The 13023-nt window shown below is 38.4% G+C and overlaps 1 protein-coding gene across 2 annotated transcripts; it reads left to right on the forward strand.

The window, feature by feature from the left end:
* The first annotated feature begins 1767 nt into the window (after window positions 1-1767).
* LOC145470081 (N-terminal Xaa-Pro-Lys N-methyltransferase 1-B-like) lies at window positions 1768-11556 on the forward strand. Of its 2 annotated transcripts, none has more exons than XM_081453910.1 (10): window positions 1768-2265; window positions 2359-2440; window positions 4359-4457; window positions 5420-5528; window positions 5918-6030; window positions 6781-6828; window positions 8036-8105; window positions 8640-8763; window positions 9439-9540; window positions 10243-11556. In XM_081453910.1, exons 1-10 carry the CDS (start codon window positions 2261-2263, stop codon window positions 10265-10267), a joined length of 777 nt encoding a protein of 258 aa, XP_081310036.1. In that variant the 5' UTR covers window positions 1768-2260; the 3' UTR covers window positions 10268-11556. The 2 variants fall into 2 exon arrangements, with proteins under 2 accessions (XP_081310036.1, XP_081310037.1); XM_081453911.1 differs by having other exon boundaries at window positions 1769-2242.
* The last annotated feature ends 1467 nt before the right edge of the window (window positions 11557-13023 follow it).

Genomic DNA, 13023 nt, shown 5'->3' on the forward strand with positions numbered 1-13023 from the left:
TCCCTCCCTCGCCCCTCGCCCCTCGCCCCTCCCCTCTTCCCCGGACTAACTTCCGGCGGGGGAAGATAATTCTCTCAATTTTTGGTTGACTTGCGTTCCACCCTTTTGGAAAAAGCAACTACGGCCCCCACTGCAATCATTTCCAAAGCTAGATTTATTACGCAGATATAAGGTCGATTTCCAGGGAGGAGAGCGGGACAGCGGCCGGTCATCGATCCTATGGAACTATCGTGGGCATGTCTGCTTGAAGCCAGATTAAAAGACATATTTACATTAATCAAAACCTAAAATTTACAATCTAGCAGGAGGGTGGATCTAGTTCTGTGAAAAGGAGCAAACTTTTTCCTTGTAGTTGTATCTTTGATAAATAGTGATAACAATGGGGTGGCAGGCCTACACAACTCCTATCCACGTGTAATAGCCGCTTTGAGAGTTTTGCTCGAACTAGTATATCTTTGAGGATCTGCCCCTTTTGTATTGTACGATAGGGGGATCTTTGAATATTTCGCTAAGCAATAATCCTGTTTTTAGGAGGACATTTCACCAGAGTAGAGCCGTTAGAGGTCATAGGTCTGCGTGGTTTTCGCTGTAATCCGCGTGTAATTTGTAGAGTTCGACACCTCTGTTTTTTGCCACGTGCTAGTTTTTATTGGCTCATTTGTATTGCAAGATATGTTTTAAGCTCTCTAAATATTAGCTCTCGAGGGACAAAGTTTGAAACATTCCGTGAACATGTTGGTTACTTGCATTTTGTATTATTACGCCGGGCCCGGCTGTTTGATTAACTGTTGCAAGTTATTCTCTGCAAGTTATTATTCTCTGTATTGCACTGGAACTAACTTGCAATTGAGGCTAATGCGCTGAGTCTTTTTAAATGTAAATGACAATCATATGTTTTTAATGACATTTCCCCGCATGAGCCTCATTTGCATGCTAGTCCCAGTGAATACCGAGAATACGAAAATGGTCTATTACAAGAACAATTTGCTCTTCCTTCGATCTAGCTAGCCACGAGAGACGAGCGAAACGATCCTTTGAAGGGCCTGGGGCCCGTTTCTCGCGGAAACTTTTCGGGTCCGCAAAGCCATTTTTTTGTCCATCTGTGTCTAAGAACAGAGAGCCTTTGGGTGTACGCTTGAAACTTCTTGTATGAAGGGAACTTCTGTTCATATTAAGAGTATGTGAATAAAACAGCTCTGTGATCATAGCATAAGGTTTGAGATTCTGCTACAGCTTTCTCGGTGCGAAATGTTTTCGGGACTTATGAGAAACAGGCCCCTGGTGCGCAACATTTAATCTTCAGTTCACTAAGGGGATCCTCATCTCGTGCCATGAAACTTGCTCGTCATAATTTTTGCACCGTTCAATTTAAATCAAAATTTGCAGTTAAATCCTATTTAAGTTAAAAAGCTTTTAAACTTTGCTACTGACACTTTTTAAGACGCTTAAGGTGGCTAAAAACACTTTCCAACACTTTCCAAGACTTAGATTTTGATGAGTCATAACCACCATTTATCAATTGACGCTACAATCATGGTATCAGAAAACTGCCCAATCATTGTTTAACGCATTGTTATCATTCTCATGACACAATAAGTTACCATAGCAACAGTTTGAGCTGCCAAAAGCACCCTTAGTTATAGTTTTAATGGGTTACAAGTGAAAAACGGCACGAAGAAAATTTTTTTACTTATCAAATTTTGATAAGCAGGATAAGGCGCAACTTTTGGCAAGGTTTTAAAAAAAATTGTATAGGGGGTTGAGAGCCATCCTAAAATTCTGAAAATTTAAGGTGGCTCTGAACCCTATGTATGTAAATTTTTTTAACTGTTAGGCGAAGAGTGGGGTCTGGAAGAAAAAAGAAAATGGCGTACACACGGAGCTCCAAGTTTTTTGTGGACCGTCATATCTGAATACGGAGCGCCTACATCTTAACCTGTTCCAACCGATTCCGAGCGACCGATCGGGCGACGAGCGCGGTCTGGGAGAGAAAAGGAAATGAGTTACATGGTGCATATGGGGGAGGTCATGCTCAACTTGCTCCACTCATTGAGAATGGAGGACATTACAGGCTGAATACATAACATATAAACTGGCCTCGTTCCAGGCCCGCACGTGCTGTTAGCGATTCCCGCGCGATAAAGCAATATGGCGCCCTTCAGAAAGGTTGTTATGCAGTAAGGTTCTTTGCGGCTTGTTATCACACCTACCAGAGAAGCGATCTGCCTTTTCCCTTGTCAAAGTTAGTGAAAGAGAAATAATGATGTGAGAATTAGGATCTTACATGTTTAATTTAACTAACACTGCCTACAGAGGTCGGGAGTTCAACTTGATACAAACATTAATTTTTTCATTCAGAATGGCCTCCGCTGAAAATGACATCCCTACAGAAATGCAGGATAGAGGAAAGTGGTATGGGGATGCTGCAGATTACTGGAAAGTAAGGGATTAATTCTTTTATATTTATAGTTTTTCCTTGAGGAATCGTGTACAATCAACAAACAATACTACGGTCAATATGGGGTTAGAAACTGTGTAGCGTCACTGCAGTAACCATTCTTCCGTTCAGAATTGAGTCTACTGAAACAAATCCCTCTCGAGCCCAAGAGGACATTCTATTGACTAGTCCTAACTGACCACCTTAGAGAGTTCTCCAGCATAAAGAGAGTTTGGAATTCAACCAGCCAGCCACTTATGACTGTCTCAGAGAGGTGTCCCCCGGAGGTGTCCAGTAATCTCACAGTGGTGTCCATTTTTAGAAAGCTGACTGTACATGCCAACTTTTTCCAAATTAGAGCTGTGTGATTTACATTGTGGTAGTGCAAGGATTCTGAAGACATTCCAAAGATTTCTGTAACCCCATATTTAGTTGTTATCACAGTTTTTGGAGCCATCTTGTCAGGTATAGTGTGTCAAGTGTCAAGATGGCTTCCAATACAATGACAAGTTGTATTTGCTTATAGTAACAACAACAACATCTTTTATTAAAACACAGTGGGTTTTGAAAGCTAATATAGCTTATGGGGCCATGTAAAAAATGTTAATAGGATGATAAAAAATTGAAAAAATGCAAAAAAGATATGAATAAAATCAATAAAACACAAAATCAGAGTCAATTTGGGGCCCATTTGTGGTGACTCTCATCCTGTCCCTTAAACCTGACAGGGCCCACACAGGAAGGAAAGGTTGCTTTGGAGTGACAATACCGCAAACTGTCACTTATAAGCCCTGGGCTTACACAACTTTGTAAGGGCTTTCAGGTGGGCTTATAAACTGAGGGGCTTATATTCAAGGGACTTATAACCAGAATAAATAAAAAATAGAAAAAAATTTTGAAACAAGTTATAGCTGTACATGTTGATGGAATTAGGATTTTCCTTTTCTGGTATTAAGCTTCAAAACACCATAATAAAACGAATTCAAACCAAGGAAAGCTAGAGGGGGTACTTATATATCTGGGGGGAGGCCTATAGCTGGATGGAATTTTTGGTTCACAGGTAGATAGGTCTATAACCAGGGGGGTGGGGGGGGGGCAGGGGGGGCTTACGAGTGGCAGTTTTTTTGTATTTGCTTGGCTAGATTCCTGGATTAGTTTTTATTTAACAAATAAAGAAGCCTAAGCCGTGTATTACACTGTGATAAAACACAACGGGCATTATTTTGAGAACACAAGGGTAATGTAGAAAACACGAGCTGCAGGCAAGCGCTTTCTACATTTCTCACATGTTCTCAAATGTCCGAAGTGTTTTATCACAGTGCAATACAGGGCTTAGGCTTCTTCATTTGCTTTATGATAAAGAGGTAATGTGGCGAAAAACAATAAAACGTGCTTTTTCTATGTTTTATACTCTGATAAAACATGGCTTTTAGATAAATCAGAGCATGTGCAGGGTCCTATCTATATTATAAAAGATTATAAATTCAACACTGAAAATATTGACTGTTTGATCTCTAAACAAAACTATTTTCATCAACTACAGACTTTCAGAAAATTTAAATCTAGTCTGCTAGGGAAATTTTTTAGTGCGTTCTTTGTTGCAAAAGATATGGATGCTTTTTACACTCAGAATTTTACTTCTGTTTTCAATTCACTTTGTGCAAGTCAGGTAAGGTCTGTACTAGGTAAATTTGTCACTTTCAAGCAGAAAAAAGAGATACAATCTACAAACTGATTTTCCCCCTAATTTGCTGAATAATTTTCAGTGTTATCGTTAAAAAATAAAGAAAGAAAAGGACTGTTTTTTTCATTATCTACTCTTATTTTATGAGACCTTATGATACCTTTATCTTACCTTTATCTCGCCTTATGATACCTTTAAGAGTTTTTCTTATTTGTTTTTATGTTGTAATTTTGTCAGAACATTCCTGCCACAGTTAATGGGATGTTAGGAGGTTATGCTCACATTTCACCTACAGACATTAAGGATTCAAAGCAATTTTTAAAGAGCTTTTTAGAGGTAAGTGAAGCCTTTACTTAAAGGTCCTTGAAAGTCCTTTAAAAGTCCTTGGTTTTTTTCCTTAAAAAGTGTATGAACCCTGTGCTTACAGATACGTTCTTGTTACGTTGTTACCTTGAGGGGGATCAAGATATTATTTAATCATGATTTTAACCTTTCCCTGAAGGGACATTTCTCTGCATATTGTGTTCTTCTAGAAAATATGGATGAACACTCTTCACACTCACGAATTGTTGGACAGGTGTGAATCTCTCAACCCTTTGAAAGATTTAATTGAACTTCCCCTCCTTTCCTTTCTAAACTTTCCCTTACTTTCAACACTGTCCCCCTCAAAATTTCCTGACATGTCGTTGTCATCGTCATCATCATCATCATCATCATTTAAAAACACGGTAAATACATCAGGCATTAACAATTTAATATAAAAGCTAAAACTTATCACGGAAGACCACTGTATGTGTACAGATTAATTTAAAAATATTGCTAACTATTAAAGAAAAGTAAACTAAATTAAAGCCTGTTTTACATGAATGCCATGTCGGAATTAATTAACAGTTGTTGGAAATTAGTCAGAGATGTTGCTTGCCTAGCGGCTGAGAGTAGATTGTACCAGAGGACTGCACCACTATAGCCAAAGCTGTTTTTGTAATGGTTAGTATGTGGCAAGGGAATAGCAAGCTTATTATCAGAATGGTGCAAATTGTGAGAAGTAATCACATCGCTCTGCTGAATGAATTTTGAGTACAAATAATTGGATGTGAGGCCATTTAAGGACTTATAGACCATCTCAGCCTTTAGTTTTTGATGTCGAGTGTCTAAATTGTCCCAGCCTAATTCTTTCAATGTAGGTTAGGTATGGATATTTGTTGTAACTACATATTTTTAGTTTGAACGCTCTATGCTGATTGGATTGTTAGATTATAAGAGAATGAGGAGATTGTGTTCATCCTTATCTTGTTCAGTTGCCTGATGAATGTGATGAGAAGACTCCTGCAAAGGTTAGACGCATTGAGCCTTCTTCAACTAATGACACTTCCATAACTAGCAAAATCAAGCCATCCATTGCCCTAGGTGAGTGTATAAATTTGTAATTTGATGCTAGGTAACTGACAACATTTTAGGTGACTTTTTTTTAGCACAAGCATACCAAAAAACATCATTTAACAAAAGGTATCATACTAGAGATACAGTGGCCCAGTGATTGCTAGTAACTGTTCTTCTTTCCTCCGACTCTGGAGTATAAATGGGTTAAAACAGTGATTTGGTACAGAAACCTGAGTGAGAATTGAAGTACATGTAAGTGGCACCATTAGTAGAGCACCTGGCAGCTGAGCATAACTTAAAGTTCCAGCATTACTTGCTGGAACTTTAAGATGTTTTCCAGCTCTTTTTGATGCAGTTAATGCAACAGAGTTTATTTTTTAGTTATGCTTCCTTGTTGTTGTTTAAATTGTTTGCAGACTGTGGGGCTGGCATTGGTCGTGTCACAAAGAACTTGCTGTTACCACTGTTTGACACTGTGGACATGGTTGAACAAAACCCTGCATTTTTGCAAAAAGCAAAAGATTATCTGGTACGTAGCCAAAATTTCAAAATAGAGTCAAACCTCTATTAAGCTGTTCCCTATTAAGTGTCCCCCAATTAAGCGGCCTTTATTTGGCGACCAGAGGCCAAAGTCCTGGAAAAATTGTTAGGTAGACACTGTAATAAAAACCTCTGTTTAACGGCCACCTCTATTAAGCGGTCACGGTCAGCTTCTTGTTGTCCCAGGGGTTACTTTGTTTTGTTTTATACCTCTATTAAAAGGCCAGGAAGATTTGAAGTTGGACGTTTTTAGCCAGATGAAGGTAAAAGAATGACGAAGTGGAAGACTGTAAAAACACATAATTTTCAGCAGTATTTGATAAAACAGTCACAAAACAAAGTCTCAAAGCGTTTTAGTTTGTTTGTACAGCGCACGAACCAGTGTTGGGTTGACAGACACATCGCGTCTGTTCAAATAATTGTTCCTTTAACTTTTGTTAACTTTATGGACCTTATTATAGCCATCATTGTTCTACTTTTTCTCCACTTTAATTTGTTTGTACTTGTATTTGGTGAACTGGAAACTAGACCACGCCCAACATTGTTTTCAGGTGAACCTCTATTAAACAGCCACCTCTATTGAGTGGCCAGTTGTCTTGTCCCTTCAAGTGGCTACTTGATAGAGGTTCGACTGTACTCTCTTAGCTGGAAATAACTGAACATTAATTTGGCATAGTTACCTCCCATTACACAACTATATGTATTGACATGTCAACTGTGGAACTTTTCTTACTTACAGGGAGAGAAAAAGGATAGAATAGGACACTTTTATGCCCAAGGATTGCAGGTGCAGATTTGTTAGCCCCCATACAACCTCCATTTAGGCTATGATGACCCACATACCTCATTGCAAAGAAAGGTCCTGTTAAGCCCTTAAATGTATAACTGGCACGTCTGTTACAAAGTACCGTGGAATTTCCGAAAGTAATGCCCCCCACCCCCGAAAATAATGGCTCCCTAAAAGTGATGTTAATTTTGTCCCTTCCTATTGAAGCTCAAAAGTAACCATCCCCCGCCACCCGAAAGTAGTGGCCCTTTGAAGCAGTCACTAAAAGAGAAAGTCTCTGTTCTCAACTGCGGGTCATGCGGATCGAACAGCATGACTGCATGACTGAACATTGACTTGAAGAGCTATCTGTGATTTTATTTTGAACTGGACTGAATTTTTCTTGAAACTGTGATTTATAAGCTTTACATGTGTATTTGTCTAGCAGTAGAGTTAAATGATATGCTGTAGGGTATTCAGTTGCATTGTGATATAATGCAACCAGTATACTTTCGATTTGAGTACCAACCGGTTTAGGGCCTTTTTTATTTATACAGTCTGTTTTGTTCATGTGGGTTGTTGGAAGCATACATTTAAACAGAACGTTGAATTTCATTTGTTACGCTTCCGCTTTGTCTAAAATGACTGTTACTGCACAAATGTTTTTTGAACATCCAAAAGTAACAGCTACTCAAAAGTAGCAGCCCCTTTTGCCTGCTAAATCCAAAAGTAACAGGGGCCGTTACTTTCAGAATTCTCAGTGTGTGTAGGTTGACCTTTTTAAGCCCTTCTTTAGCTGCGCCCTGTAGGTCCTTATAACACATTCTTCTTTTAGGCCCTCCTGTTAGGTTCTCATAACCCTCACACCTCATTTCGGCCCTTTTTAGAGCACACATATCCTTTAAGGCCCTTGTAACCTCCATTCCTCATTTGGGCTATTTTTGAGTCCGAACTCACACACCTCCTTTTGGGCCCTTTTTCACCTCATTTGGGCCCTCCCTAGGTCCTTTTAGCACGCACACCTCCAGAATTATCCTTTTCATCGCAGACCAGTTCAGCCATTAATAATAGAAGACTTCTCGACCAACAGTTTGTCTGTCACTGGTGCACAAATGTGGCTTCATTTTTGTGGACAATAGTCTTGTGTTTCCAAAGAAGAGTTCTACAGCAGCAATGTCACACTGCATTGAAAGCTCATGTATTTTATATTACCTTATTATTTTGGTAGGATTTCAAACCAGAAACAGGACGATACAGTGTAATCTGGGTTCAGTGGGTGTTGGGACATCTGACAGATGGTGAGTAAAGCTGTGAACTTGTTAATTCTCGCCGTCAATCAGAAAGTCTGGGTTCCTTTATATCTCCTTTTAGTATAATCTATTCAAGATGCAAAGTTGCAATCTCTATTCTTTGATCAGCATGATAATTCTAGATATTTTGTCCCCAACTGACTGCAGCTACATTGATACAAGGGTAATTTTGTAAAAAATATGCGGTCATTGCATCTAGCTACTGTATAAAGTTTACAAGTTACAAGTTACAAGGTACAAGTTGATTGCATTCCCACCACAATGTGGAGACAAAAACTGCATACTGGTAATCTTGACGCTGGAAATAAAATCTTCAAAAGTAAGGTTCACAAAGAAGGGTTACTGCACCATCTGACGTCAAAAGTGATCGGAAAAAAACCAAGGGAAAGACAAGACCCTTTTTCCATTCAGTGTTCAGAATAAATTGATTTAACCCACGACTGAATGTAAGTTGTCTTACAAAACTTTTTTTCTTTTTGGCTTCTTGAAAAACATTTATTGTTTACTGTTGGACTCAAACAGATGACTTTGTGGATTTCTTTGAGCGATGTCAGTTAGGACTAGCACCAGGTGGATTGATATGTGTCAAGGAAAATATTACAAAGACTGGAGTGGATATGGACTCTGAGGACAGCAGTGTAACTAGGTAAGAAAACAATGCGTTCTGGGGAGACTCCCATGTAAAAAGGATGGGGGTGCTTGTCGGAAATTGTATTACCGGTATATTATATCGGCTAAATACCCTAAAAGGTACTGCGTGCAAAAGCTCCCGCTGGGGATCTTTTGAGGCTGAACACCCCAAGAGGTACCAAAACTGCTTTTTTAACCCCTAAGAGGTACAGCGAGCATCCCCTTCTCTTTTATATGGGGGTTCCCCCCTTCCTTCCCCCCTCCCCCCTCCCCCCCCCCCCAGGCAATGTGTATGAGATTGTCTTTAGAAATACTGGGTTTGCATTCAGACAAAGTGTCCCATACCACCTGTGTTTATCCAGGTTTCTGTTGTGTGGCAACTTGCTGGGCCATTGCAAGATACCCGTCAGCATGCTGTTAGGTTAAAGCACTGAGTTTCTACTTGACTGTTGAAAACTAATCCACATGTGCTTTGGTTGTGCATTACCATGCTTAGTGATAAGTGTAAAAATACTTGCGGCGCTTTCTCGTCCATTTAGACGTAAAACCAAAACCAATAACTGTTTCACACATGTTTTCCCATGCCTTGCCATCAGCTACATGTATCTGCTAAGAGCTTTGATTGGTTTACTACAACTGTAGATTGTCTGAGGGTATATGGCCAGAGTGATTTTTTAAACATTTATTTCAGGTCAGACGAGAAGCTTAGAGAATTATTTGCGAAGTCGTCACTCACTGTGATCAAGGATGAAGTTCAAAAGAACTTTCCTGGAGAACTCTACAGAGTGAAAATGTATGTCACGTTAGTTGATTTGCTGTAATTATTTTTTTCTAAATTCTTGCCGACATAGTTCACATTTTGCCTCCTTACACACGGCTGTGCGTCGAGGAGGCGTCATGCTGATTGCCAATTAACGCCAAACATTTAAATAACTTGTGAAACTTAGTAATTTGTTGAATTTTTAGCTCTTTGGGTGTACTATTGAAAGATACATTAAAGCTGCAAAATTTCTGGGCGACAAAGGCCCTAATAAGCCCATACATTCGCTGTAGAAGTTTGAGTTTTACAACCCGCATCACACCAAAAGTATTTCATATATATCGCTCAAATTTCTTGGAACATTTAATCGAGCGTGGCCCTTTCAATACTCCTAACTGTTTTTTTTTTTTTTTTTTTTTTTTTTTTGAGCCTTATCAGAAACTGAAGCGTTTACAGCTGTTTTGAGAAAGGTTGTCCTACAAAAACGTTGTCGAAAGGTATTATGGGTAATGGTGGCTTTTGGTTGCTTGATTGAAGCTCAAGATGTTTCAGTATGATAGATGATAAGATGAGAGACCCTGGGAACGAGGTTGATCTCGAGACATTGTCGCGTAAGCTTTTACGCTTTTGTGAAACAATTTTTGTCGAAACAGTTGTAAGCTAATGAGACGAAAATGCCCCAACGGTCCTCTGTACTAGTTTTTTCCTCTTACCTGGCATCTTTTCACTTTACAGGTATGCAATGAGGCCAAAATCATGACACACTGCCGAGCTGAAGTTACAATGTAATATAAAGTTCACTACACCTAGCTGGCCATTGTTAAGTGAAACTAGCGTTTTAAATTTTGATTGCCAGCTTTGAGATAAGCGACAGATGCATTTGTGCAAGAGTCTTGTAGAGTTAAAGAGTGTTTTCAATAATTTTATCTTCCAATGACATAGTGAACGGTTTAAAGCCAGGTTAGTTTTTCTGGCATATTTTGCTCGAAAAATCTCCTCAAGAAATCGTTACTGGCCCCTTTTTATTCCAGAGACGCATAATCCGAAAGCGGGACGGTTTGTCACCTGCACTATGCTCTAAGTTCGTCGTTCAACACGCACTTAAGCTGACAGTTTGTTTCGGTGGACCATCCGTCCTGCATCTTTTTTTTATACAAACAGAAAAGTCGTTAGTTCGTCGTTGAAGATACACTGAAGCAGATGGTGCATAATCCGCGTTTTGTCCGTTTTTATACTGCGACGCGTAATAAAACGCATTTAAGAAAAAAATAATTTTCCCAATTTCGCCCTAACGGGTTATGCATCTCTAGTATATAAAACGCCCATTGCTCGACCAGCATGTGCTACTTGTTCGTCACAATTTTGGTGTCGTAATATTGTAAACATCAGCATGTGCTGGATGCAACAACGTCATTTGAAATGTTGCAGTTTTGGCACGTTAAGTGAAAAATGTTTCGCGCACTGTCGTTTGCAACGTAGTAGGGTTTGTCTGTTTTAATTTTTTTGTACATAAATGTTCTTTACACGTTTGTTAGTTTGTAACTGATTCTTTGGAAGTTATATTTTATTAGCCGAACTCAGGTCGTTTCAGAAATGTGCGAAATAGAAGTTATGGTGGATTTGATAAATTCTAGCCTACGTGTAGCCGTACCCACCCTCCGGGATCTGGCGCCGGATTTGGACGAAATAGTGTCTTCCTACGCATAAATGTAGCGGGCGAATATTGCCAAATTGTTTAAACGTAAACATGCATTCATCTGAAGATTTGGACAAATTCTTACTTGAAATAGTAATTCGCCATTCTGGTCGCCACAAGCACTTGACGGAAGCAGTTAAAAAAAGTCTTTTAGCAGTTAAAAGAGTCTTTTTAATTGCTTTCGTCGGGTGCTTCTTTCAGACTCGTTTTCACAGTTTCGTTACCCGGCTTGGCAATTTTTTTTTCGAATCCTAAATTTTAGACAATAAGTGCTTTCGTGGTGATGCCGTTAGTAATCATTTTTGTAGATTTTATGAATAAATTTATTAAACTTGCGATTCCATTCCAAATAATTTGAGTGTTGAATTTAATTTGTCATAACTGTATAGCGAAAAATTATTCACATTGTACGACATTGGCTAAATTATTATTCCACTTTCCCAGTTTTAATTCATGTTTAATAAGGCCAACGCATTTCAAAATTTTACTAGCCCATTCATTATGTAAGCCAAAACGGGAAATTGAACTTAAGTTCTATTAAAATTCGATTGTATTAAACATAGAATGCTGTCTTGTGCCAAAAATCTTAGCGTCATTTCTTTTTCAAAATCTCAACATGATTTTTGTAACTCAAATGTTTTACTTTTATTTTTTCTTTCCTAAATCAAATTGGCCTGCTGTTGACTTTGTAAAGTTGCCCGATACAAGCCTCAAAACCGTGAGAAGTTTCGATCCTCTTAAACTCCGTAAACCATAAAAGCAACAAATTGTGTTGAGGGAATATAACATCTAAAAAAATTCACGGACTTATTTATCAAGAACACATATTAAAACTGTTTTATTTTTTAACAACATTTAGCTTTTCTTCCACTACTTTTAGCATGCAAAGTTTCATTCATCGCCAAATCCTTTTCGACCATAGTAATATACATGAATTACTCGATTCTGATTGGCTGAGAGCAGTGCAGTTCAGGTGTAACACCAGTGCAAAAAGTGTAACACCAGTGCAAATTACATATCGTAATTCTAGATTATGATTGGCTGAAAGACAATAGGGAATTTTCTAAGCCAATGATATCACGTAAAATGATGACGAAAACTTAGTGCGGAAGCTTTGAAAAAAGTTCTCGAACGAGAAAAAGTGGCTTCAAGAAAGATCTGTATTTCCTCCACGCGATTTTTTTTTTTTTTTTTTTTTTTCATGTTTATATTATTAATAAGTAATCATTCGGTTTTCTCGTTCAATTTGGAATTAATTAGCACTTGTGAGTTTTTTTTTTAAAAGCGGCGAGTGCAATTTCAGTGTTTTTAAAAACTCACTCGTGCAAATTAATTCCCAATTGAACTCGAAACCTTATGATCACCTGTACAAAGGACATGAAATATATCACGTTATTAATATCATAAACCTTACTTCTCACAAACAGCGCCTGTTTGTAAAAACCAAACATATAACTCTTGTAACATACTTCCGTAGTGTTCTTATCATTTTAAGCAAGAAAAAAGTCATCAAAATAAACGTTGAAGGGATAAAACAATGAATCAGAGATGAAACTCTAATTACAAATCAATAAATGGTAACCGCTGCAGGAATTCATTGAGTCGGCAGAACATCATGTTAAAAAATCTCCCCTTTTAAAAAAACTCTCACGCATATAGAGAAATTATGAAACAATGGATAAGTAGTAGAGTTTTTAAAAACATTTTCCTCTTATCGTGAGATATAAACAAATGAAATTAAAATTGCGTCTTGATGGGCATTTTTAGGTTTTAGTCTAAAAGCGACGTCTCGAAGCGTTTTGCTGGTCGTCAGTTGCAAA

This window comes from Orbicella franksi, chromosome 15 (genome assembly GCF_964199315.1).
Source record: "Orbicella franksi chromosome 15, jaOrbFran1.1, whole genome shotgun sequence".
In the NCBI taxonomy this organism is placed as follows: domain Eukaryota; kingdom Metazoa; phylum Cnidaria; class Anthozoa; order Scleractinia; family Merulinidae; genus Orbicella; species Orbicella franksi.

Excerpts from the sequence above, each read along its gene's own strand:
- LOC145470081 (XM_081453910.1), top strand. Across the intron at positions 8,764-9,438 it reads GAGGACAGCAGTGTAACTAG|GTCAGACGAGAAGCTTAGAG; the intron begins GTAAGAAAACAA and ends CATTTATTTCAG. Across the intron at positions 9,541-10,242 it reads GAACTCTACAGAGTGAAAAT|GTATGCAATGAGGCCAAAAT; the intron begins GTATGTCACGTT and ends TTCACTTTACAG.